Genomic DNA, 24,389 nt, shown 5'->3' with positions numbered 1-24,389 from the left:
GGAGGTTCTCCATGGCTTCACACTTTTCTGTCCAGACATGTCAGTTAAGTGATACTTATTGACAAATGCATTATTGGTATTCAAACTGGGCCTGGGACTCTTCTTGATTTTTTTTCTTCCTTTTTTTTTTGTATCTGTACAGTCATGTTGTTCAACCACTGCAGTCATTGTTAATTCTTGTACAAGTTGTATCACTGGTTGTTGTACCATATCTGACATTTGTAATTATGAAATAATACACTGCCATTTGTATAAAAGTAGTAGTGTTTTGACTTATTTATGTCATATCTTACTTTATCTGTAGTTAGGCAGGATGAGTAAACAAATACTCTCATACTGCTATGATTTACATTATATTATATACAGAGCCTAAATTAGAGGATTTTTCTACAAGTAGAAGTTTATTAAAATACTTGTTACTTTCTTAAACCATTATGTAAGAATTCATTATAGATTAAAGTTAGAGATGTCTTTTCATTGGGCTGTTACTATTCTCCAATCACTCCCATCTTCTCTCAGTTAATCACAGATGGTGGGTACAGTACGAGTTAGGGCTAGATTACAAGGCTTTGGAGGAGGACATTCTGTGCCAAATGAAGTCTGTTCCCTCTTACCTTAGTGTGAAACTGACATTTAGTCAGTCAGCTCTGTGATCATGCCTTTGCTGTACATTAAGCTGCTTTATAACTGTCCATGTGAAGGTTGGGAATGAGTAAGACTTCTATGCATGAGTTTTTATCCCTGATTTAATTAGCCTATCATCCTCCTGTGTGCGCTATAAAGCCAGCTAAAATATCGGCAGTGCCCAAATTTGTTTTTAAACAATCTGGATCTCAGCGGTCCCGTGACAGCAACAATAACAACAAAAGAAAAAAACTCAGTCACTCATTGGTTCTTTGTCAGGCCACTCAACTTAAAACCGCAGTCTGATTGGCCAATGATGTGACACCCCGCCTCTCTGTGTGAAGCTGTCACTTATGCCACTTCCTGGTGTGATTTGTCGGGGGAACGTAACGCTGCATCAAAGATGGCTTATTGTCGTTATTTCGGGGCAACACTGTGAAACTATAAGAGACACCTGGGACGAAGATAAGGCGGACAGCCGGTGGTCGTCGTCGCGAGCAGTGTTAGCACTCTCGTCGCACTACGCACCGCTCGCTCTGTCCGTGCGCTAACTGGTCAGCTAGCTTCTGCAGTAACTGTTAGCCTGCTGAGCTAGTCTGCCCATTGCTGGCTGCTAAAATGGCCACCATGGAAAAGCTAATGAAGGCCTTTGAGTCTCTGAAGTCCTTCCAGCAACAACAGGGACCACCAACCGCCGAGGAGCTTGCCCAGAGGCAGTAAGTGTCTCTGCTACACAGGCAGCCTAGCTCGCTAGCTAACGCTGCTGCTCCTCGGTTAGCCACGCTTTAAGAGTTAGCTAGCTTGAAGCTAACTGCTTACGCTTTAGTTAGTTAAAGCTGCTATTTAAACCCCTCTGCTATTTTAGACCTGCCTATTGTCAGGCACTGCACCAGTGCAGAATGAGGCTCATTGCCTGGACATTAAGGTTGTCCTAGTGTCAGCTAACATTAAGCAGATTAAGCAGACGAAACTGGAGGCGTCCGTTAACTGAAGCCCACGCACCTGAGAAGAGCGCCAGGGAGTCAGTAAAAGCTTCATTGTCTGCTTTATAAATTAATCTCGGGAGGACGAGTTGTGTTAACGATTTGAGAGTAACGCTATGTAGTAAATTGCACATGAATAATAATAATATTATAGCTACTTTTGGCCATGATCAGGTACACGGTGTTCTCCCCAACTGACGTCATTACGCCCGTCAGTAGTTCCCAATCCCGATCCTCCGAGCAAGAGGTGCTGCGGTGATTAGGGCTGCATGTTCAATGTTCAGTTGTGTTCCTGCTCACAGAAGCAGACTCTTTCATTCAAGGATCACACGTCAAACAGTCTGTGACAGCTTTCCACCTTTTCAAATATATAATTAAGCCAAGTCAGTCATGTTGAAGTTACAAGTTAGGTTACATGTGAATGCCGTGCAGTATTCTCACAGTGGTCCTTAGTATTGTTGTTGGACACTTTTTACTGAATTTAATTGAGCATGTTATTAATCAAAGGGCAGCATGGTGACTTGGTGGTCAGCACTGTTGCCTCACAGCAAGAAGGTTCCTGGTAGACCCATCAGGGGCCATTCTTTGTGGAGTTTGCATGTTCTCCTTGTGCTTGCGTGGGTTTTCTCCTGGTACTCTGTGGTTTCCCCCACAGTCCAAAAACATACATGTCAGATTGATAGGTGACATGTAATTGGTGTGATTTTTCGTTTGTATGTGACCCTGTGATGGACTGGTGACATGTTTCACCCAAAGAGAGCTGGGATAGGCTACAGGAGATCCCTGTGACCCTAAGTAGGAATAAGTGGGTATAGATAATGAATTGATGGATGGATAGACGTACGTTATTAACCATGCTGTTACTGTGTCACAATAGTGTCAATCTGTCATCTAAGTAAGATGGAAAGCTTTTATTCTGGATGCAGTTGCACTTGAAACTTAGTACGTTTTTAAATGTGGGGAGTCGATAAGGACAGCCTAGGGGAAAGCCAGGTCCCTCCCATCATGCACTGAGCTTCTGCAGCCAAAGCTGGAGTGGCCCTGCACTTGTGATTATCGTTCCCTTCCCTCAGTGTGTGACATTGCAGCAGGTTGTGATCGAGTCAGTTTTATTCACGATGCAGTGCTATCATGATGCGATCAGTGTAGCAGCAGGACTGCTTCATCTCTGAGTAGTAGTTGCATATGTACAATGGCTGTAGTGTTTAGACAGTTTACCTTCAGTAAACATGTCCACATCATTTAAATGAATGAGGTAAATAACAAAGCCTTCTCTGTACAAAGGTTAGCAGTTTTACATTAGTTTATTAGTTGCTATTGACTTATAGTCAGTATTCTAGTCATTGTGCAGTTTTGCGAAAGATTTAACTAAAGCCCTATTTTGTCCTTTGCTGCCTCTTGTTTCCTTTCCCTTCTCCTCACACTCCCCATCTTTCCTCTTTCCCAGGAAAAAGGAACAGGCTACCACAAAAAAGGATAGAGTAACCCACTGTTTGACAATATGTGAAAATATTGTGGCTCACTCTCTGAGGTAGGTCTTGTTATTTGAACAAAATGTTTTTTAAATTAACTTATACAACTAACTGTGTAGTAAAAAATTTACCAAAGTACAAAATTTGCCACTTCGGATTATTAGTTTACAGCATATCAATCCTTAGGCTTTATTTATGTCTAGAACTGAGTTCAGTTCTCTCACACCAGGGACACAAAACTCCTGGTGGTTCAGACCCAGTTATGAGCTTAACTGCCAGTAATTCTTTATTAAAAACTTATCCCATTGCATAAAATCTGATAAACCATCCAGATACTCCAGGACTAATCTGTGTGCATAAGTGTTTGACAGAAGCTGAATGGAAGAATGTCACTTGTTGAGTTTTCACTTTAATTAAGCATTGATATTTGTGAACAGTTCAGAATAGTGTAATTGAAATATACAACCAATTTCTGTTTAAAGTTAGATACATATGTGTGTAATGACATTTTCCTGATTTTCTTTTATTTTCCTGTCTATGGTCCTGGGAGCAGAACATCTCCAGAGTTTCAGAAACTGCTGGGCATCGCTATGGAGATGTTCCTGCTCTGCAGTGATGACAGTGAATCAGATGTCCGGATGGTAGCCGATGAGTGCCTCAATAAAATCATAAAAGTGAGCAGGAACGTTTAAACCCTTTACCAGGCCCTTTTCAATATTCTTCATTACATTTCCAGTAATAAGTTAATAAGTAATAAGTTCCAGTTAATTACAATAGGTTTGTACTGAGGACACTTACAGGGTAACGTCCCTAGGTTTGGGTGATGTCGATCAGATGTGTTAACATATTAATATTGTTTTTAAATGCATTTATGCAGTTAGAAATCTGATTATTTAATGACCTATTTTAATGATACATTTTTCTCATGATTATTATTTGTAACTTTTATCTTCAGGCACTGATGGACTCCAACCTGCCTAGGCTTCAGTTGGAGCTGTACAAAGAAATTAAGAAGGTAATGAGACATGTTTATGTCATGAGGCACTTTGTTATGCACTCATAAACTGATCACCCAGGTTTGATTGAAACTCTACTCTAAAGATATACTAGTACCTCTAGTACCACTTTTAGTACCTCTGCTGGTCACCACTTCTAGTACCAGCAGAGGTACTAGAAGTGGTGACGATGCTTATGATGATATGAATGGTTTTTGTATCTCTGTAGAATGGTGCCTCTCGGAGTCTAAGGGCTGCTTTGTGGAGGTTTGCGGAGCTTGCCCACCTCATCAGACCACAGAAATGCAGGTATCCACTCAAATGTCAGCTTTTTACTTCATTTAGATGTATATTTCTCTCATTCTATGCTCCATGCCCTCGAAATTGTAAAGCTGTTGCCTAAAGATACGTTAAAGTAGTTTTTAACAATTGTATGGTTCAGTTTTCTGTTTTGGAGTAACAGTAACAGTGATGTGATCCATCTATGCTTCAAGCTCGTTTTTTCTCCTTTCTTTAATTTTTGTTCTGTTTCATACTTCTCCCTCCCTCCATCTCCCCCTTGTGGTGCAGACCCTACTTTGTCAACCTGCTGCCGTGCCTCACCAGAATCACGAAGCGGCAGGAGGAGACAGTGCAAGAGACGCTTTCTGCAGCAGTGCCCAAGATTATGGTGGCTTTAGGACACTTTGCCAATGATGGAGAGATCAAGGTATTGGCACAAAGAAATGCTGTGGAAATTACATTTTTAGGATTAGATAATCCATTCATCCATCCATCCAAGCATAAGCTTAACTTGGTTTATCTGAAAGACATGTTTATAGTAGTTGAAATTAAATCCTCCGTTTGGGTTGGATGGACTGCTTCCTTGAATCCTGTTAAAAATGAATTTTAATTAAACAGCCATAAAATATTACAGCTAAAAGGCAAAATTGATGTCTAGATTATTATGCATAAACTATATTGTTTATAGATATAGATACAAAAACAGGAAATGGAAGTTGTAAGTGGATGCCACTAAAGGTAACGCAAATGCATATCTGTACATCCTGACAGCCTGCTTTCATTGTAGTGTAACACTTTTTGTCTCAGGTGCTGCTGAAGTCGTTTGTGGCCAACCTGAAGTCCAGCTCCCCGACCATCAGGAGGACGGCAGCCAGCTCAGCCGTCAGTGTGTGCCAACACTCCAGACGTACCAGCTACTTTTACACCTGGCTCCTTAATGTGCTGCTGGGTAGGACAAACAAAGACCCCCACTCCCACACAAACTGTAGTGGACAATTAAATACTTGCTGTACATTTTTGTACACTTAAGCATAAACACATGGACACACTTCAGAAGTTGTAAACATAAAACCATGTTGTAAACACACTTGCCTAACTTAGTGTTTTACTTATTACCGGCATGTTAAGTTTATTTCAAGTAGCATAAATGTTTTTAGGCATAGTACACATGATACCGACATTCAAATATACCTGGGAAACACAATTGCTGACTCTGTCCTTCCTGTCTCCAGGTCTGTTGGTTCCAGTGGATGAAGAGCACCCCAGCCATCTGATTTTGGGCGTGCTGCTTACCCTCCGCTACCTGATGCCTCTGCTGCAGCAGCAAGTCAACACCACCAGCCTCAAAGGAAGTTTTGGAGTCACCAGGAAGGAGGCTGACGTACAGTCAACACCTGAACAACTGCTACAGGTAGAGGGAAGAGCGCGATTGTGTGCATGTCGTAAAGTGAGTCAGTTTTCTTTGAGTTTTGGCTCACTTTTCTGTATGTGTCTCAAGGTGTATGAGCTGACCCTACACTACACACAGCACTGGGATCACAATGTAGTCACAGCGGCTCTGGAGCTCCTGCAGCAGGTGTTCAGGACTCCCCCACCAGAGCTTCTGCACATACTCATCACTGCTGGCAGCATCCCACGTGCCACCGTGTTTCGCCAGGACATCGAGAGCCGCTCCCGCTCCGGCAGCATCCTCGAGCTCATTGGTAAATCAATCAGTTGGGACTGTGCTAATGAATACTTGTTATCTGCTTTTACTTTATAATGTGGCCCTGCAGTGTTTTATCTGGCAGTGGGGATGTAAATGTTCTGCTTCAGGTAGCTTTTAATTCATTAACCCATACTTACTGACTTTGCCAGGACATTATGTCAAACAAAATGTGTTGGTGTTCTTCTCTGGTTTCTGCTCTGGACTGGTTTGTGGCCTTTTTCTTTGCTTGCTAACTCATTCCCCGTTGTCTGGAAATAACTGTTGCTGTTTCCTATGAGCCTTTTGTAGCTTTTGCTGCTTTTCTCTTCCTCACCTCCTGTTTCTACTTCCTATTTCCTGCCATTTGCAGCAGGGGGAGGGTCTTCCTGCAGTCCACTCCTTCTCAGGAAACAGAGAGGTGACTACTCAATTTATCTCCTCTGCCGTGCTCTACCCTCTTACATATGTTCCAGACAGGGCGTGGGTAAATTTACCTCCAGCTGACTCACTGAAGGCAGTTGATTTTCCTCTAAATTGTTTATGTAATATTTGGATGTTAATGCATATGTCCAGTAACAGGATTCCAAAAATATGTGAGATTGCTCCTGGCTTTTCTTTAGAATCCACTCAGCTGGAAGGAAGTTGTCCACACCGAGGTTTCAGTGTTTTTACCTGTCTTAAACTGCTGTTAATGCCAATGTCATTTGCTGATGTTAAACCTGTTGTTTCCAGGTAAAATGCTGTCTGGGGAGGAGGAGGGGTTGGAGGATGACCCTGAGAGGACCGACGTCACCACTGGTGCCTTCACAGGTGAGGAAGACCCACCAGGTGGCAGAATACATATTAAAAGGCAACTGTGGCAGTCCTACCAACAGTACTTCTCATTTGAATGTAGGCCTCAGTCTAGAGTGTGGGGGAGGGAAAAAAAAAAGTGTTTGTATGTATTTCTTTCCTTCAGCATCAGTTGTTGGTGCAGATGGTCCCACCTCAGCCCAGGTTGACATCATCACTGAGCAGCCACGCTCCTCCCAGCATACACTGCAGCCTGGCGATTCTGTGGACCTCAGTGCCTCGTCAGAGCAGGGTGGCGGCGGAGGTGGCACATCTGCATCAGACACTCCCGAGTCACCCAATGACAATGAGGAGGAGATGCTGAGTCAGAGCTCCAGCGGTGGAGCCAACGTCACCCCGGAGACGGCTGACTACACTACACCAGAAAATGTCACGCCAGAGGGCGGCCCTTTAGGTGAAGGTGGGACACTCCTAGGCGCTAACGATCGTTCACTTCCACCAAGCGACTCCTCACAGACTACCACAGAGGGCCCGGACTCAGCTGTCACCCCTTCAGATGTAGCAGAGCTGGTCAGTGTGATTGTCTGGGCATGAGATTTTGTTTGCTTTGGGATGCTAGCTTGAACATGAAGTGCTCTACTTCTGTTTGTGTGTGCAGTACAGAGGACAGACTTCATTTCTATGTCCTTATCATTTCCATGTCATTACCACTGATTTGTCCTTAATGGCGCAGTTTCCAGTCTTAGAATGATGCTCCAGTGCATGCCGTAGAAATAGGATTTCTAGAATGGACACAATTTTCATTCTTGCTTCAATTTTCCACAGTTTTTAAGCCTTAAAGTTCTGTATAAGTGGTTTTGCAGGTTTTAGCCCATTACCTACGAAATGTAGTGGAAATTCTTTCAGCTGATATCCTACATTATGAAGAGCTATGAGCTTCAGTTTAGGCCATGCCATACTGAAGTAAATTTTTCTGAGCCAGTATGGAGACAGAAGAGATCAGTCGTGTGACTTCACTGTGACTTGAAGTTACGTCAGAACTTTAAATATAGGCCTGACAACTTCTCAGGATGCTTGTCTTGTTATGGCCAATACCCATAAATACCGTTTAAAAAGAACATGTTGCTGTGAATGTGGAATTATCTCTTCCTTAAGTTTAATATGTGTAATTTTCAGAAGAAAATGTCCTGAATGTATTCATGTCAAAATGACGAGTATACAATAAGTAATTACTGCAATACAACATGCAAACCACTTGTACAACACATTGGAGATGTTAAATTGCACCCTTGGTTCAGTCATCTGGACAGTAGGAGGTCCCAAAGACCAAAGACACTTAGTGTGCAATTGTCCATTCTAACAATTCTACCTCTATGGTCCCTCTTCTTTATCCTTCTCCTCACTTCGCCGCAGTCGCGCACTCCATTGCCGCAGGTGATTGAGCCATCCCCACCCTCGCCAACATCCACCGAGGGTCCCGATGCCACAGACAGCGACTCTTCTGTCTACACTGCTTCCTCTTCGTCGTCTTCTTTCTCTTTTTCCTCTTCTTCCTCCTTCTATGCCACCTCCTCCTCTAGCACTAGTGACAAGGTCAGCCAATTGGACACTTTGAACAGAATGTGAGGGGCTTGCCTGTCTGGAAACCTTTGACTTTCTTCATCCGTTTTTTCATCTGAACACATGCAAAATTTACCCTGCTTATTGCTACTTTTTCCCTTCTGTACTGCCATTGACAGTAGAACAGTCCTCTTCTTTTCCTTGTTTCCCAGTGATTCCCATCTAAAAACATGATGCTTTTGAAAGTCCTTTAACAAGACAAGCAATCCAGATATCCCATGTTTCTAGCTTGCCATGATCTTCAAAAGCATGGAGCCTGTTTGTTGCTTAATTGTTCGGTCTTCAGATTGGGTTCCCTCTACCCTTTTGAGACGCTGTGACAGGCTTTTGTTCCATTGCAAGCTAAACCAGGAGAAAAAGAATTATTTCAAATTCCTCAAGAGTACTTCTTAGATATATTTTAGTCGAATGGAGTCTGGTCGTGTACTTTAAGTGGTTTATCTTGCAATTAAAAGTAAAAACCATACTCTGAATCTTTGGGGAAGTTCGGTCAGGTGGTTTGGATCAAAAGCTTGCTCTTCATCTGGCGGATTGTGACAACCATAATTGAAGTGTTTGCAAGCCTGTGCTTTATCCTGTATGCAGTTGATTTGCTATAAATTGCGTTGGATCCAAGCATGATTCAGTGCAGCTTTAAGAGGGAAGTGTTTGTTTGAGTCATTTGTTTAGCTGTGTCCTTGTGTTTAACCTGGCAAATCTACCTCAATAATGAATTGGTCAGAAAGTCTTTAGGTTTCCTTTGCATGTGGTTCTATTTCAGACTAACTGTTGTATCTGTAACTGAGTTTGGTTCCCTTCTGGAGATGGTTGTTTTGTGTGCCTGTGTTTAAGGTGTTGGATGGCAGTGAGAGTCAGTATTCGGGAATGCAGATCGGGACACTACAGGATGAAGAAGATGAAGGGACAGCACCTTCCTCCCAAGAGGAACCACCAGAACCGTTCCTGCAGTCAGCACTGGGTATGTGTGTGTACACCATTGAGCGCACAAACTCAGAAAGACTGGTTTTAAATGAAGACACTTCCCTGCTTACTGATGCAAAGATCTGTTTTCAGCTCTGAGCAAGCCTCATCTGTTCGAAGGAAGAGGTCACAACCGGCAGGGCTCAGACAGCAGCGTGGACCGCTTCATCCCAAAGGAGGAACCTGCTGAACCAGAACCTGACAACAAGGTAAAAATGAACAAAAACCTTCATGCTGGCTTTCTATGGTGGAAGAACAACAACAAATTTATTCTATGGTTGTCTGATTGTCTCTGCCGGCCTCTCAGCCATCACGGATAAAGGGTTCAATTGGACATTATACAGACCAGGGGGTGGAGCCACTGGTGCACTGTGTACGACTTCTTGCTGCTTCTTTCTTACTGACAGGACAGAAGAATGGTAAGTGTGGACTTTCAAAAGTTGGAGATAGTAAGAGAAATCTGAGTAAAATTGAATCTGAAAAGTATAAGCAATTATATATTTAAAAAAAAAAAAAGGGATCACTTGGTTGTCTACCATGATCTTTGCTCTGTTTTTTTTTTTTTTTTTTTCTTCCCCTCAGGTCTCATCACTGACAAGGAGGTGCGAGTGAGTGTTAAGGCTCTGGCAGTTAGCTGCATTGGGGCAGCGGCAGCACTGCATCCTGAAGCCTTCTTTAATTCTCTCTACCTGGAGCCGCTGGACGGCATTCCAACAGATGGTATGGGTAAAAATGTTTAAGACAATTCCTGTTTAGATCTGACACCTGAATAGGAAATGCATCTTTAATCGGGTCAGCGTCATAGAGTGAATTAATATCAGTATGAAATGTCACTCAACCACAGAGGTCACAGTTTCAGTGCAGTTGTTCATTACTGGAAAATATATTTGTTGAAGTTTCTAGCTATGAGCCTTCAGCATCATCATCTTTGTCCTTGCAGAGCAACAGTATATCACTGATGTGCTGGGCCTCATCAACCATGGGGACCCTCAGATCCGAGGGGCCACAGCCATCCTCTGTGGAGCCATCATACAGGCTGCACTCACCAAAACACGCTACAACATAAACACCTGGCTGGCCAGTGTACAGAATGCAACAGGTTTGTGTGTGTGCGTGTATGCTGGTAGGGGTGCACAGATATGTTAGTCTTGGTACTAACCTGTTGAAACCTTGGATCATAGTTAATATTGCTGTTCTCACCTGGCTGTCCTGCTTCTTTCCAGGTAACCCTCTGTCCCTGGTGGACTTGGTGCCTTTGCTCCATAAAACTCTGAAAGATGAATCCTCCGTTACCTGCAAGATGGCTTGTTCTGCAGTGAGGGTAGGATCTGGACACATGTGTCTGTAATTTGTGAGCTATTTGTGTTTTGTAAATCTGACCTGCCTTTATGTATGTGTTTCAGCACTGTATCATGACAGTGTGCAGCAGTACCATGAGTGAGCTTGGCCTGCAGTTGGTGATAGACCTGCTGGCTCTCAGAGAGTCTTCCTATTGGCTTGTTCGCACTGAGCTCTTAGAGACCCTGGCTGAAATGGACTTCCGGTAGGATAGATTTAGCTCTTTTTTTTTTTTTTTTTTGTCTTACTCACTTAGATATCTTACTATTGCATGTTAAAAATCACTATATCCTCCAGCTTAACAGCATCTGTTACAGTGTTATGTTGCTGTCTTTTAGGTTAGTTAATTTCTTGGAGAGAAACACTGAGACTTTGCACAAAGGAGATCATCACTACACTGGGGTAGGTTTGCCATTCTGCCTTCATTGCACAATGGGGCGCAAAAGGCACACATGCAGGATGTTTCTTTTTTTCGTTTTCAGGTTGAGCTTCTTGCGATTTAATCATTTGTCCTGTTTGTCTGTTTAGCGGCTGCGGCTACAGGACAGAGTCCTAAATGATGTGGTCATCCATTTGTTGGGAGATGATGATCCAAGGGTACGACACGTGGCTGCCTCTGCTGTCAGCAGGTATGGTGTCTTTACATATAGAGTCATTTCTGTTACACATCCTTCTTGTACTGGACTTTGCTCAAGTATATGAGTTGATTTGAGTAAAATTATTAAAACAGTTTTATTTAATTACTTTTTCTCTTCTCTAGACTTTCCCTTATGTGTCTCTCTCTCTCCCCAACAGACTGGTCCCCAGGTTGTTCTATGACTGTGACCAAGGCCAGGTGGACCCAGTGGTGGCTATTGCCCGGGACCAGAGTTCAGTGTACCTGCAGCTACTCATGCATGAGACACAGCCCCCCTCCCAGTTTACAGTTAGCACAATCACAAGGTAGTTACACTTGTGTACTTATACGAAGTCACATCTTGTCTATCAAGGTTATCCCTAAGAAATATTTTTCAGTCCTGTGACTGTTTTATCTTCTTGCACAAACCTCTGAAACTGGTACTTTGACGAATGTTGGCTCTCTCATTTTCAAGCCCTGAACTACTTGGAATTTATTAGAAACACTTTCTGGTCAGCTTGTTCACTTTAAAACAAAGCTCATGACAAAACCACAGAACATAATATCTGAGGAGCTGAACTGTCTTCTCTGCTAGGACGTACAGAGGCTACAACCTGTCCAACACTGTGTCAGATGTCACATTCGAGAACAATTTGTCCAGGGTTGTTGCTGCTGTCTCTCACGCTTTCACCTCCTCTACCTCCAGAGCCCTAACTGTAAGATTCCAGACATGCATAAGACTTTACCTACTTTGTCTGCTAAGTGTTTTTCCATAAACTCCGTTCCTCTGTCTGATTTTCTACAGTTTGGCTGCTGTGAGGCTTTGTGCCTCCTGGCTTCAAATTTCCCAGTGTGTACGTGGAGCACAGGCTGGCACTGCGGCTACGTTAGCTCGAGTAGCAACTTTTCTTCCCGCTCTAGTCTCAATCGCAGCAGGGGCAGGGCCCTCAGGTTTGTGTACCCCCCTCCTTGTGGATCCTTCCTGTACCTATACATTTAAAGTTGTACATTTTGATACATTCATAAACTGTCTTTGTATCTCTGTTTGGCAGTTTGTCACAGGCTAGCAGTGCACCTGCTTCTTCAGCCAGTTCATCTGCCCCAGACACTGAGCGGAGGACTCTGACAGTGGGAATGGCTAACATGGTCCTCTCCTTACTCTCCTCTGCTTGGTTTCCCCTGGATCTTTCAGCACACCAGGAGGCACTTTTGCTTTCTGGCAATCTGCTTGCTGGTTGGTAGTAGCATAAAACATTTTACTCTGTTTATGTAGCTTGAAATAATGATTTACTAAATAATCATTTTTAAAAATACACTTGATTAACAAAGCTTGATTAATCTGTCTCACAATCATGTTTTCAGCTGTGGCTCCTAAATGCATGCGCAATCCTTGGGCTGGAGAGGAGGAGGGCACTGGTGGGAACACAAACACCACTGGAGGCCCAAATAAGATGGAGGATCCCTGGCCAGCGCTGTCGGAGCGCTCTCTGGTGGCCATGGTGGAGCAGCTTTTTTCCCACCTGCTGAAGGTCCTCAACATATGCGCTCATGTGCTAGATGATACACCACCAGGACCAGCAGTTAAGGTAAGGTCTTTTGCTGTTTTGTTTGATTAGCCTATAATTAGAGAAAGGGCGTTGCTGATGGAGGCGATATCATTTTGCCGCTTCTATGGGCCAATATGAGCCTATCACAGATATATCATATCGGCGAATATGCTGCAGATATTAACATTTTTTAACGTGCGTTTAAAATGCGTTTATGTGTGTGTGTTTATGTATATGTATGCTGTATTCTATATACAGTACCAGTCAAAAGTTTGGACACACAAATTGAAATGCCATTGCCTATGCAAGTGTATCCAAAGTTTTGACTGGTACTGTACAATAATATAAACATAAATACTATCTGCCGATATATCGATATATTATTTTATATATATATATAATTTTTACTTCATAATATTGGCATCAGCCCCAAAAAACACATATTGGTCAGGGTCTAACCCTAACCCTTATAATCTAAGTGTTATTTGTAAGCCACAATTTTATTACGGATAGAAATCACATGTGCAGGAAGCCCACTTATACTCTATACCCTATTTTGTAGGCCACCCTCCCCTCCCTGAGCAACACCCCCTCTCTCAGTCCCATTCGGAGAAAAGGCAAGGAGAAGGATGCTGCTGAGCCCAGTGCTGCCCCTATGAGTCCAAAGAAAAGCACTGAGGTCAACACAGGTACATGCCCTAATGCATTTATGGATCATCTTTCTGAGTGCCCTCGAACAATTAATAAGTTGTCCTTTTGGTGAGCAGGTAGACCAGCAGACAGCACAGGGGCAACAGCCATCAACAAATCTAGCACCATTGGCAGCTTTTATCACCTGCCACCCTACCTCAAGCTTTATGATGTCCTCAAAGCTACACATGCCAACTACAAGGTCAGAAGATGCATTGAATTTAAAGCACAGATGGCATAAATATCAGTTAGCAGAATTTAAAGTACAGATAGCATAAATATCAGTTAGCAGCACTGGTGTTGAAGTTGACAGTTTTTGTCTCTATTTTTCTCTCTCAGGTGACACTGGACCTCCACAGTGGCCAGGAGAAGTTTGGAGGTTTCTTGCGTGCTACTTTAGACGTTCTGTCTCAGCTGTTGGAGCTGGCCACACTACATGACATCAGTAAGGTACGAATGACTTTCTCAGCCCTACTGGACAAGTTCTAAAATGTAAATGTTAGTGGGTGTGGGTAATTTAGACTAGTTGATCTATGGAAACAAAGTTATTTAGTTTAATTAGTACATGCCAAAGAACAGTATTCTGTAATTGATGTTTTCTGGAAATATTAGATGATAATGTATGTTTTCTGTTAGTGTGTGGAGGAAATTTTGGGTTACCTCAAGTCCTGCTTCTCCAGAGAACCAACCATGGCTACTGTTTGTGTACAACAAGTGAGTAATCAGTTTGTCTGTTATTGCAGAATTGTTGTTTAAAATTTGTGTTTATGTGGCAGTCTTTATGGTTGCTGCACTGAGCAGTGTGCTGCAACTGGTGTGACTCCACACAGAGTGAGGCTGGTTCCTGCCGACAGGGCCTGTAAAGGTGTTGGTTTCCCTGTGCGATGGTTCCATACATTCATATATATATATATATATATATATATTTACAGAGCTCCACAAAGTAATATTCTCGTTGGATGGCCATCTTTGTAGCTGCTCCTGGCATGCAAAAATATTGACATTGGCATTGAACTCAATTCAGAATAATATGACATCAGGCTTTTGTTATTGTATGTGTAGGCCATATAATTTGTACTGGGCAAAACCAAACTCACTGAATAACAGCAGAGCAGAGATAGAAAAGGGTTAAACGCTGTCAGGCCCAGAGCTTTGTGGAGTATTGGACTGTTTAAAACTGAAATATCATCTAGTATAGATGTTATAGCGCTATCTTATTCCTTGTTCTAATAGTTGAAGACTTGTCCTTACTCTTTAGATGTTGAAGACCCTATTTGGCACCAATCTGGCCTCCCAGTACGAGGGCGTCTTGAGTGGGCCTAGCCGTTCCCAGGGCAAGGCTCTTCGCCTTGGCTCGTCAAGTCTTCGACCAGGCCTCTACCACTACTGCTTCATGGCACCGTACACACACTTCACCCAGGCTCTGGCTGACGCCAGTCTCCGTAACATGGTCCAGGCTGAGCATGAGCAGGACACCTCTGGGTGAGTTGTAGCTCAGGCACTGCGCTGACAATAATACATTTGTATAGAATGTGCAGAGCATTATAAAACTCTTTTAAACATCTTTTATGTTCACTATTAGGTGGTTTGATGTGATGCAAAAAGCTTCCAACCAGCTGAGGTCCAACATTGCCAATGCAGCACGCCACAGAGGAGACAAGGTACATTCTTCCTGCTTCTGTTTCAAACTGTGAACAGCTAAAAATGTGTAGGCCACAACACCACATGTCATTTAAGTTCTGAAAGTTGTTCACTTGGTTTTCCCAGAATGCCATCCACAACCACATTCGTTTGTTTGAGCCACTGGTGATTAAAGCTTTGAAGCAGTATACCACCAGCACCTCTGTGGCGCTGCAGAGACAAGTGCTGGACCTGCTCGCTCAGCTTGTGCAGCTCAGAGTCAACTACTGCCTGCTGGACTCAGATCAGGTGAAAATCACACACATCCTTTTTCATGCATGTTTCTTTACCTTGTGAAATCTGGGTCACTCAGGGAATATGTTTGCTTGTGTTTTAGGTATTCATAGGCTTTGTCCTGAAGCAGTTTGAGTACATTGAAGTGGGACAATTCAGGTCAGTTTTCTTCCTCCCTAAATCCTGAAAAAACAGTGTATTGTGGTAGTTTCCTATCCCTGTGTGTCTTTTAGACTGTGTTGATTTTCTCATTAAAACTTGTTTTTTCACTGTGTTACTGTCTCCAGTATTACAAAACTGTTCTGTAAACCAGACTGTTGTACCTGGTCCTTCTCACACAGAGATTCAGAGGCCATCATTCCCAACATCTTTTTCTTTCTGGTGCTGCTGTCTTATGAGCGCTACCACTCCAAGCAGATTATCAGCATCCCCAAGATCATCCAGCTGTGTGATGGTATCATGGCAAGCGGCAGGAAAGCTGTCACACATGGTGAGAGGAACAAAAGCAATACACACCACATACTCAATCATTTCTTGTATTTGTAAAAAGGTTGTATGTGGGTGCAATGATCCTCAGAATAGAAGTGATACGTATTTTCTTTCTACCTTCTTTTACAGCCATCCCAGCCCTGCAGCCAATAGTTCATGACCTGTTCGTCTTGAGGGGCTCAAACAAAGCAGATGCAGGCAAAGAGCTGGATACACAGAAAGAAGTGGTGGTCTCCATGTTGCTCAGACTGATACAGCATCATCAGGTATGTTGACAAGCACATGCAAACAGACATAGTCAGTCCAGCTGGTCTAATGTTGTCAAGTATTCCAGCCCCTCTTTTCTCTTCTCTCTGCTTTTCCATGTGCGGTGTAGGTGTTGGAGATGTTCATCCTTGTACTGCAGCAGTGTCACAAAGAGAACGAGGACAAGTGGAAGAGATTGTCCAGACAGATTGCTGATATCATACTTCCCATGATTGCCAAGCAGCAGGTGGGAAAATGTGTGCAGGTGTATATGTTACTGATTAGTTGCCACTTTTACCTGCAAATACAAATCAGGCTATTTTATGATAAGAATAAAACATGTTGCGTACTGACAAGTAGTAACCATTGAAACAGAAACATATGTAATCAAATGGTGTGACGGTTTAAACATACCGTTTCTGTTGTGTCCTCACAGATGCATCTGGACTCTCCAGAGGCCCTGGGAGTGTTGAACACTCTGTTTGAGACTGTGGCGCCCTCTTCCCTCAGACCTGTGGACATGCTCCTCAAGAGTATGTTCACCATACCGGTCACCATGGTGAGACAGCACACAAACTTGGACAGACTCTTGACTTATACACCTTGTATACTTCTTGTTCAGTGATTTGCAAAATAAAGATTTAAAGTTGGCTTGAAATCAAACGTCTGCTCCTCTAGGCTTCAGTGGCTACAGTCCAGCTGTGGGTGTCTGGTATCCTGGCAGTGCTCAGGGTACTCATCTCCCAGTCCACTGAGGACATTGTCCTATCCCGGGTCCACGAGCTCTCACTCTCCCCACATCTCCTCTCCTGCAACATAGTCCGTCGCCTCCATCAGCAACGCCCTTCTCCCAGTGACCCCCCAGCTGCTGAAGCACTTGATAACCATGAGGATAATGGCGAGGCGCAAAAAGCCCCAGCCGAAGAAACGTTTGCCAGGTTAGTGTGTTCACTCATTGTTCTGACATAAGGAAATATTATTCCATCTCCCTGCTTTTTTGCAAGTTTGAATTAACTTTTTTCTCTTACATGTGAAATGTGTCCCTATCCCTCCCTCCAGGTTTCTGCTTCAGCTGGTCGGGGTATTGCTGGATGACATTTCCTCCAGGCAGGTTAAAGTGGACGTTACAGAGCAGCAGCACACCTTCTACTGCCAGCAGCTGGGCACGCTGCTCATGTGTCTCATACATGTCTTCAAAAGTGGTGAGCACAGTTTAATTTTTTTCTTAAATGCTGCTGCTCTTTTCCTGAAATGGTGAATAAATAAGTTTTGCAATGGAATTTATACCATACTCTTATTTCTGCATGATATTCTTCAAAATTAGTGTAATGTAGGCTGTGTGAAAATCCTTTTTCTTTTGCTTGCAGGGATGTTTCGAAGGATAACAGCTGCAGCTAGCCGTCTCCTGAAGGGTGAAAATGGCGGTGGACAGAATGGCCCTGAGGCTGGTCTCTTCTATGCCTTAGAGGGTCTGAATGGCATGGTGCAGTCTCTAATCACCACCCACCCCTCCCTGGTATTGCTCTGGTGCCAGGTCCTCCTCATTATCAACTACACTAACTACTCCTGGTGGGCTGAAGTTCACCAGACGCCCAGGTAAGAATAGAGTGTGTGAGGGATTCATTGATGTCAGGTTGTATCTATGTAGGCCTTAGTCATACACCATCAGAATCACAAGAGAAGAGCTCAGGTTAAGACCCAAGGGACCTCCCTCTTACAGTAACTTTCTATTTTTTACCCATCTCAGGAGACACAGTCTCTCGTGCACTAAGCTGCTGAGCCCTCACTCCTCAGGGGAGGGCGAGAAGGACAAGCCTGAGTCCCGGTCAGCAGTGGTCAACAGAGAGATTGTACGCAGGGGAGCCCTCATCCTTTTCTGTGACTATGTGGTGAGCCTTACTATTCTTGTGATTCAATAAATCACAAATTGACAATGTTCATTAAAAATGCCTTGATTTATACAAGCCTTGGTTTTCGTGTTGATGTACATGGTGGATTTTTAATCTCTCTCTAGTGTCAGAACCTCCATGACTCAGAGCATTTGACCTGGCTGATTGTCAACCACGTGCGTGACCTTATCAGTCTTTCCCATGAGCCTCCAGTGCAGGATTTCATCAGTGCTGTGCACCGCAACTCAGCTGCCAGTGGTCTCTTCATCCAGGCCATACAATCTCGCTGTGACAACCTCACAACAGTAAGGATTCCTTTACCTTCCTGTTTCTAAGAATGTTCTGCCTTATCATTACAGATGTAATTTTAACATCTCCCTCTTATCTTTCTCTTTATTTATTTATTTTTATACTTTAACTGAACCCTCTTTTTTTTTTTTTTTCTCAGCCTACCATGTTGAAGAAGACACTGCAGTGTTTGGAAGGCATCCACCTGAGTCAGTCTGGCTCCCTATTGATGCTGTATGTGGATAAGCTGCTCAGTACACCCTTCAGGGTTCTGGCTCGCATGGTGGACACGTTGGCCTGTCGCAGGGTGGAGATGCTGTTGGCCGAGACACTACAGGTACAGTGTGGGTGTGTTTTTGTTTCTGCTTGTGTGCGTGTGTGCGTTTGCGCGTGTAGATTCTGCTGCAGTTTCATGCAGACAACCTGCTTCTATGGGCAAATAAGACCAGTGAATGAATGTCTTTGTCTGTGATGCTATGGAAAAATGTGAATCTTACTTTTTTAAAAAAAAGTGTTAATATTAATTATTATATTATATAATTAATATTTATTTTCCCAAGCTGATCATGCATGAACCTGTTGTTCCACCTTGCAGAACAGTATAGCTCAGCTCCCTGTGGAGGAATTGGACAGGATCCAGGAATACCTCCAGACTAGTGGCCTGGCTCTGAGGTACCACTGATGTAGATGCACAGACATTAGCACTAAGCACTAAATTGCACAACTTTCTTGAGATTTTATAATCAAAAGCAGAAGAGGCAGCAACCAAAAAAAAAAAAAATCCTTTGATTAACGAATTTAAAAAAAATCAAGTTTCTAAATGGAGTGAAAACAACTAAATTGTAAGGAACAACATTTTTCCTTTACTTGCAATGCATAATGTGTTGAAACTGACATTTTCAGTGGGAACCGACATTAGTTTTTCTTTATGGCATTATACAACTACTCAAATAAGATCATAAGTACATGCAAGTTTCAGGTGTTTTTTTATTTTTTGTTTCCCCAAATAATGTCTGCATGAACCACTTCCATGCAGAAATCTAATGACAGTGTGATATCCCAGACCAAGGTAATTTGAAATGATCTATTTCTGAGTGCATCTAAAAGCTGCAGGGTTTCATGTTTTCCATCAGCTGGGCAGATTTCTGTCACAATGATAAATAAATCAGTCATCTGTTTATCTTTCCTATCACAGGCATCAGAGGTTCTACTCCCTGCTGGACAGGTTCAGAACGACTGTTGCCGACTCGAGCAGCCCTACCCCTCCTGTGACATCACACCCCTTGGATGGAGATCCCCCCCCTGCCCCTAAACAGGTCATTGCAGATAAGGTGAGGAATTAAAGAATCTGGGTCTAAGTGTATGTTCCCAATTTGTGTTTTTGACTGTGTCTGGGTCAACAGCGACGAGGAAGCTCACAAGGTAAAGGACTTTGGTCAGCTGAAAATACTTCACATAATTTCCTTTCATTGTGCTACAGGAGTGGTATGTGGCTCTGGTAAAGTCTCAGTGCTGTCTTCGTGGAGATGTTTCCCTACTGGAGACCACAGAACTCCTTACCAAACTACCTCCAACAGACCTTTTCAACATAATGAGCTGCAAGGTGACACAGTTACAAATACACACTCATCAGGGATTAAGGTCATGTATTTGTTTTCTTCACACCTGTGTTTTCTGTTCTCTCATTCTCCAGGAGTTCAACCTCAGTCTGCTGTGTCCATGCCTGAGTATGGGGCTGCAGCGGTTAGCACGGGGTCAGGGGTCGCTCTTGTTGGAAACTGCCTTGCAGGTGACCCTAGAGCAACTTGCAGGGGTCACCGGGTCACTTCCTGTCCCACACCAGTCCTTCCTGCCGCCTTCCCAGCCACAGCCGTACTGGGAGCAGCTGGCTGAGGTGTATGGTAAGAGTCAGAGCAATGTCCGGGGGGCAGAAAATGCAGGGTGAGGGGTTTTATTATTTCTTAGGCTTATTCATTAATAAGCATCCACTGGCTGAGAGTGGGTTGCCCTATAAAGCATCTTTGTTGCATTTTGTGTTGCTGGTTTAGAAGTTGACTAGGGAAAATGTGTGAGACATGTTCCTCTGTTCCTACTACCGTTTAGATATTGAATATATTCATGTGATTGCGGTATGCTGTTTTTCAGATGAGCCAGGTTTCTACCCCCGGGTTTTGTCCCTCTGCAGAGCTCTGTCTCAGTACCTGCTGAGTGTGAGCCAGTTGCCTTCATCACTGCACATTCCCCCTGACAAGGAACACCTCATCACCACTTTCACCTGCACAGCCACTGAGGTAAAACACCACATACTAAACATGTTAGTTTCTCTATTAGCCTAAATGCTTTAAATTAGACATGAATATTTTTTTAAATATTGATTTCTGATTTAAGGCATTTAGGGTTTGTAATTCAGTAGAAATCTGAGAAACCTTCTGAGGCTTTTGTTAAAGTATGATACTTGACATGCCTCCCGCAATATTTTTAACCATATTCTTTTTCTACGCTCATGTGTCTTTTTCTTTTCCCAGGTGATAGTGTGGCACCTGCTCCAGGACCACCTGCCCTTAAGTGTGGACCTACAGTGGGCTCTGTCCTGCCTGTGTCTGGGCCTGCAGCAGCCCTGCGTCTGGAACAAGTTGTCCACTCCTGAGTACACCACACACACCTGCTCCCTCATCCACTGTCTACGCCTTATCATTGTTGCAGGTAATAGGGACAGAGGAATGTGAGTTTGTTAAAGTCAAAATTGATGACTGCATTGACATTTAAAGTGTTTGTCATTTCATTTTCAATTAAACTTTTCACCCTCACTTCCCAGTGGCTGTGAGTCCTGGTGACCAGCTGCTGCATTCAGAGAAGAAAAAGACAAAAGCAGGAAGAGACGCTGACAGTGACCAAGTGGACTCTATGTATTCTGACCGTAAGCAGTCCTCAGAGATTCAGTAAAATTTCTAGATTAGGAATTGGAATTTTAGTGTTTAAATGGTTTGTATCACTGCTACAAATTTTGACAGTTATTGCTCTGCTCTGAGTAGATCTCAGGTGAAAGCTTGGGGAAATATGAAGTTCCCTTCTCTTGCAGACATGTGCGAATGGCAAGCATGTGAGATCATGGGAGAGCTGGTAGAAGGTCTACAAAGCGTCCTCGCCCTAGGTCACCATAGGAACAGTGTACTGCCTGCGTTTCTCACACCCACATTGTGCAACATTGTCATAAGTCTGTCCCGACTGCCTCTGGTCAACAGCTACACCCGAGTCCCTCCACTGGTCAGTGTGTGAAACAAATTTTATTTCAGTTTAGATACGTCATTGTATTATTCTGTTCGTTTCAATGCTGTGTGTGTGTGTGTGTGTGTGTGTGTGTGTTCGTTTCAATGCTGTGTGTGTGTGTGTGTGTGTGTGTGTGTGTGTGTTCGTTTCAATGCTGTGTGTGTGTGTGTGTGTGTGTGTGTGTGTGTGTGTGTGTGTTTATATATAGGTTTGGAAACTGGGCTGGTCCCCTCAACCAGGAGGAGAGTTTGGTACAACACTGCCTGAGATCCCTGTGGATTTCCTGCAGGAAAAGGATGTCTTCAGAGAGTTTCTTTACCGCATCAACACACTGGGTAGAGAAACACACGTGTAGCTATAAAAATGACGTTGCTTTGTGTCTTGTTGCATTAATGCCCTTTACTTTGTACCGATTTTGTTATGAGTGTGATATCTAAATATTTTCTCTTCTACATTGACCATGGTTACTGCATGTTTAGGCTGGAGCAGCAGGACTCAGTTTGAGGAGACCTGGGCCACTCTGCTTGGGGTGCTAGTCACTCAACCCATAACTATGGACCAGGATGAGGAGACGCAACAGGAGGTACGCACCCAAATTAAATGTTACATTAAAACGTAATGCTGATTGGTCAGATCTTTAGAACTCGTGCATAATCACTGATGCAGTAGGCATTATTCTAGTGACATCAGCTAACGTCTTCTTTTAGGAGCTTAATTGCACATATAAATATAGAAATACTGTATGTCTACGGTAATGTATTATAGAAATACTATAATACATTGTAAGAAACTATTCTATAACTTGCTTTTTTCATTTGCATATGTTGCATATGTCATCCAAGTTTAGCTTATCCTTTTGTTTCTAGGAGGACTTGGAGCGTACCCAGTTGAATGTATTAGCAGTGCAGGCAATCACCAGCCTGGTGCTGAGTGCCATGACCCTGCCCACTGCTGGCAACCCTGCAGTCAGCTGTCTAGAACAGCAGCCCCGCAACAAGAGCCTCAAAGCATTGGAAACACGGTAGTTACCCAGCTGTGTCTTAGTCTGCAGCAACCTAAAATTGTCGTGTGATAATATTCATGTCCATTTATGTTTTTTGTTATATGTGAACGCAGGTTTGGAAGGAAACTTGCAGTGATCAGGGGAGAGGTAGAGCGAGAGATTCAGGCTCTTGTATCAAAAAGAGACAATGTCCATACACACCACCCATACCATGCCTGGGATCCTGTGCCCTCACTGTCCGCAGCCTCTGCAGGTAACACACAATCCTGCATTCACACATACTCCACCTCCAACTCCTCCACTGACCCCTGGTTTTTGTTAACCTTGAACACATTTCTTTTTTTAAAAAATTTGTTTCAGCAGGTACGCTGATCAGCCATGAGAAGTTGCTGCTTCAGATCAACACAGAGAGGGAGATGGGCAACATGGACTACAAACTGGGACAGGTAAGAAAAGCCTGAAAAAGAGGGGGTTGATTGTGGGGCACTAGAGGAACAACATGAAATGTGCATTTTACCCTGTATCTCCCTCCCTAGGTCTCCATCCATTCTGTGTGGTTGGGTAACAACATCACACCTCTGAGGGAGGAAGAATGGGGTGAGGATGAAGAAGATGAAGCAGACATTCCAGCACCAGCATCTCCGCCTTTATCTCCTATCAACTCTAGGTCTGACAAATGAACAAGATGAACATACTTGTACACATTTCTTTAGTCTCCAGTGCATGATGTGCCAACCTAGCCCCATCTGTTTGTTCTTTTAGGAAACATCGTGCAGGCGTGGACATTCATTCATGTTCCCAGTTCCTCCTGGAGCTGTACAGCCAGTGGCTGATCCCTGGTTCCCCAAGCAACAGGAGGACCCCGACCATCCTCATCAGTGAAGTGGTCCGATCGGTGAGCTATGGTGCATACAGTCAGTCAGATTACTGCCAGATGTGTGTTCATTCCCAAGAGTAAAGGACTACTGTTCTCTGGGGAACAACTTGGGATAAAACAGTTTAGAGTTTCAAAGACCTTCATTTCACCTCATCCTGGGTCACCTTCCCATCTATCCCTATTTGTCTGTCCTGGAGCAGGAGCAAAAATGTTTCTCCACTGTTTTTCCTCTCTTGTCATTCTGTGTAGCTGCTGGCGGTGTCAGACCTGTTCACAGAGAGGAACCAATTTGACATGATGTTCTCGACCTTAATGGAGCTGCAAAAGCTCCACCCGCCAGAGGATGAGATCCTTAATCAATACCTGGTGCCTGCCATCTGCAAGGCTGCTGCTGTACTGGGCATGGTGAGCAGGGCCGTGTGTTTGTAGACATGGTGATGGTAGAATGTTTGATAATTGGTACCACTAGCCTACAGTCTAACATTCTGACAAAAAAAAAATAATTTCTAGGACAAAGCGATAGCTGAGCCTGTGTGTCGCCTGTTGGAGATGACCCTGCGCAGCACCCACCTGCCCAGCCGTATGGGGGCATTGCATGGGGTGCTGTATGTGTTGGAGTGTGACCTGCTGGATGACACAGCCAAGCAGCTCATCCCCACCATCTCAGAATACCTGCTGTCCAACCTCAGGGCAATTGCTCAGTGAGTGTCACCCTTATTCTATCTGATCTGAGAAACCTCAGCCCTCATTTGATCAGCTGCTGAGCTGAGTTGATAATGGCAGAGCCCCAGGAAGCCATTTAATGTCAGG

The 24,389-nt window shown here is 43.6% G+C and overlaps 1 protein-coding gene and 1 non-coding gene across 6 annotated transcripts in view; both read left to right on the top strand.

The window, feature by feature from the left end:
* Window positions 1-992: 992 nt before the first annotated feature.
* htt (huntingtin) overlaps window positions 993-24,389 on the top strand; it is a 29,821-nt gene continuing 6,424 nt past the window's right edge. For 3 of the 5 annotated variants that reach the window (XM_026303458.2, XM_026303455.2, XM_026303460.1), the window contains exons 1-60: window positions 993-1,340; window positions 3,055-3,138; window positions 3,633-3,753; window positions 4,035-4,094; window positions 4,304-4,383; window positions 4,645-4,783; window positions 5,164-5,305; window positions 5,589-5,767; window positions 5,855-6,059; window positions 6,776-6,853; window positions 7,002-7,405; window positions 9,287-9,413; window positions 9,509-9,624; window positions 9,723-9,834; window positions 9,998-10,135; window positions 10,356-10,514; window positions 10,639-10,736; window positions 10,819-10,958; window positions 11,092-11,155; window positions 11,282-11,382; window positions 11,549-11,695; window positions 11,965-12,085; window positions 12,175-12,320; window positions 12,422-12,603; window positions 12,732-12,955; window positions 13,479-13,605; window positions 13,684-13,808; window positions 13,946-14,056; window positions 14,243-14,320; window positions 14,865-15,088; window positions 15,189-15,267; window positions 15,374-15,535; window positions 15,624-15,679; window positions 15,862-16,010; window positions 16,139-16,275; window positions 16,386-16,502; window positions 16,692-16,814; window positions 16,934-17,193; window positions 17,315-17,457; window positions 17,623-17,851; window positions 18,003-18,144; window positions 18,270-18,449; window positions 18,593-18,769; window positions 19,028-19,104; window positions 19,628-19,763; window positions 19,913-20,035; window positions 20,126-20,333; window positions 20,578-20,723; window positions 20,958-21,135; window positions 21,248-21,349; window positions 21,512-21,696; window positions 21,908-22,034; window positions 22,179-22,282; window positions 22,566-22,720; window positions 22,816-22,955; window positions 23,063-23,148; window positions 23,239-23,369; window positions 23,465-23,597; window positions 23,829-23,984; window positions 24,090-24,280. In XM_026303458.2, the coding sequence (XP_026159243.1) occupies window positions 1,243-1,340; window positions 3,055-3,138; window positions 3,633-3,753; window positions 4,035-4,094; window positions 4,304-4,383; window positions 4,645-4,783; window positions 5,164-5,305; window positions 5,589-5,767; window positions 5,855-6,059; window positions 6,776-6,853; window positions 7,002-7,405; window positions 9,287-9,413; window positions 9,509-9,624; window positions 9,723-9,834; window positions 9,998-10,135; window positions 10,356-10,514; window positions 10,639-10,736; window positions 10,819-10,958; window positions 11,092-11,155; window positions 11,282-11,382; window positions 11,549-11,695; window positions 11,965-12,085; window positions 12,175-12,320; window positions 12,422-12,603; window positions 12,732-12,955; window positions 13,479-13,605; window positions 13,684-13,808; window positions 13,946-14,056; window positions 14,243-14,320; window positions 14,865-15,088; window positions 15,189-15,267; window positions 15,374-15,535; window positions 15,624-15,679; window positions 15,862-16,010; window positions 16,139-16,275; window positions 16,386-16,502; window positions 16,692-16,814; window positions 16,934-17,193; window positions 17,315-17,457; window positions 17,623-17,851; window positions 18,003-18,144; window positions 18,270-18,449; window positions 18,593-18,769; window positions 19,028-19,104; window positions 19,628-19,763; window positions 19,913-20,035; window positions 20,126-20,333; window positions 20,578-20,723; window positions 20,958-21,135; window positions 21,248-21,349; window positions 21,512-21,696; window positions 21,908-22,034; window positions 22,179-22,282; window positions 22,566-22,720; window positions 22,816-22,955; window positions 23,063-23,148; window positions 23,239-23,369; window positions 23,465-23,597; window positions 23,829-23,984; window positions 24,090-24,280 (8,462 nt within the window). In that variant the 5' untranslated portion in view covers window positions 993-1,242. The remainder of the gene's footprint in view (window positions 1,341-3,054; window positions 3,139-3,632; window positions 3,754-4,034; window positions 4,095-4,303; window positions 4,384-4,644; window positions 4,784-5,163; window positions 5,306-5,588; window positions 5,768-5,854; window positions 6,060-6,775; window positions 6,854-7,001; window positions 7,406-9,286; window positions 9,414-9,508; window positions 9,625-9,722; window positions 9,835-9,997; window positions 10,136-10,355; window positions 10,515-10,638; window positions 10,737-10,818; window positions 10,959-11,091; window positions 11,156-11,281; window positions 11,383-11,548; window positions 11,696-11,964; window positions 12,086-12,174; window positions 12,321-12,421; window positions 12,604-12,731; window positions 12,956-13,478; window positions 13,606-13,683; window positions 13,809-13,945; window positions 14,057-14,242; window positions 14,321-14,864; window positions 15,089-15,188; window positions 15,268-15,373; window positions 15,536-15,623; window positions 15,680-15,861; window positions 16,011-16,138; window positions 16,276-16,385; window positions 16,503-16,691; window positions 16,815-16,933; window positions 17,194-17,314; window positions 17,458-17,622; window positions 17,852-18,002; window positions 18,145-18,269; window positions 18,450-18,592; window positions 18,770-19,027; window positions 19,105-19,627; window positions 19,764-19,912; window positions 20,036-20,125; window positions 20,334-20,577; window positions 20,724-20,957; window positions 21,136-21,247; window positions 21,350-21,511; window positions 21,697-21,907; window positions 22,035-22,178; window positions 22,283-22,565; window positions 22,721-22,815; window positions 22,956-23,062; window positions 23,149-23,238; window positions 23,370-23,464; window positions 23,598-23,828; window positions 23,985-24,089; window positions 24,281-24,389) is intronic. The other 2 variants (XM_026303459.1, XM_026303456.1) reach the window with 1 other exon arrangement.
* Window positions 14,376-14,505, top strand: LOC113128914 (small Cajal body-specific RNA 14). Its single transcript, XR_003295558.1, has one exon.

The sequence above is a fragment of the Mastacembelus armatus genome, chromosome 1 (assembly GCF_900324485.2).
Source record: "Mastacembelus armatus chromosome 1, fMasArm1.2, whole genome shotgun sequence".
NCBI classification, from domain to species: Eukaryota; Metazoa; Chordata; class Actinopteri; order Synbranchiformes; family Mastacembelidae; genus Mastacembelus; species Mastacembelus armatus.
This window is presented reverse-complemented; position numbering and strand designations above follow the sequence as displayed.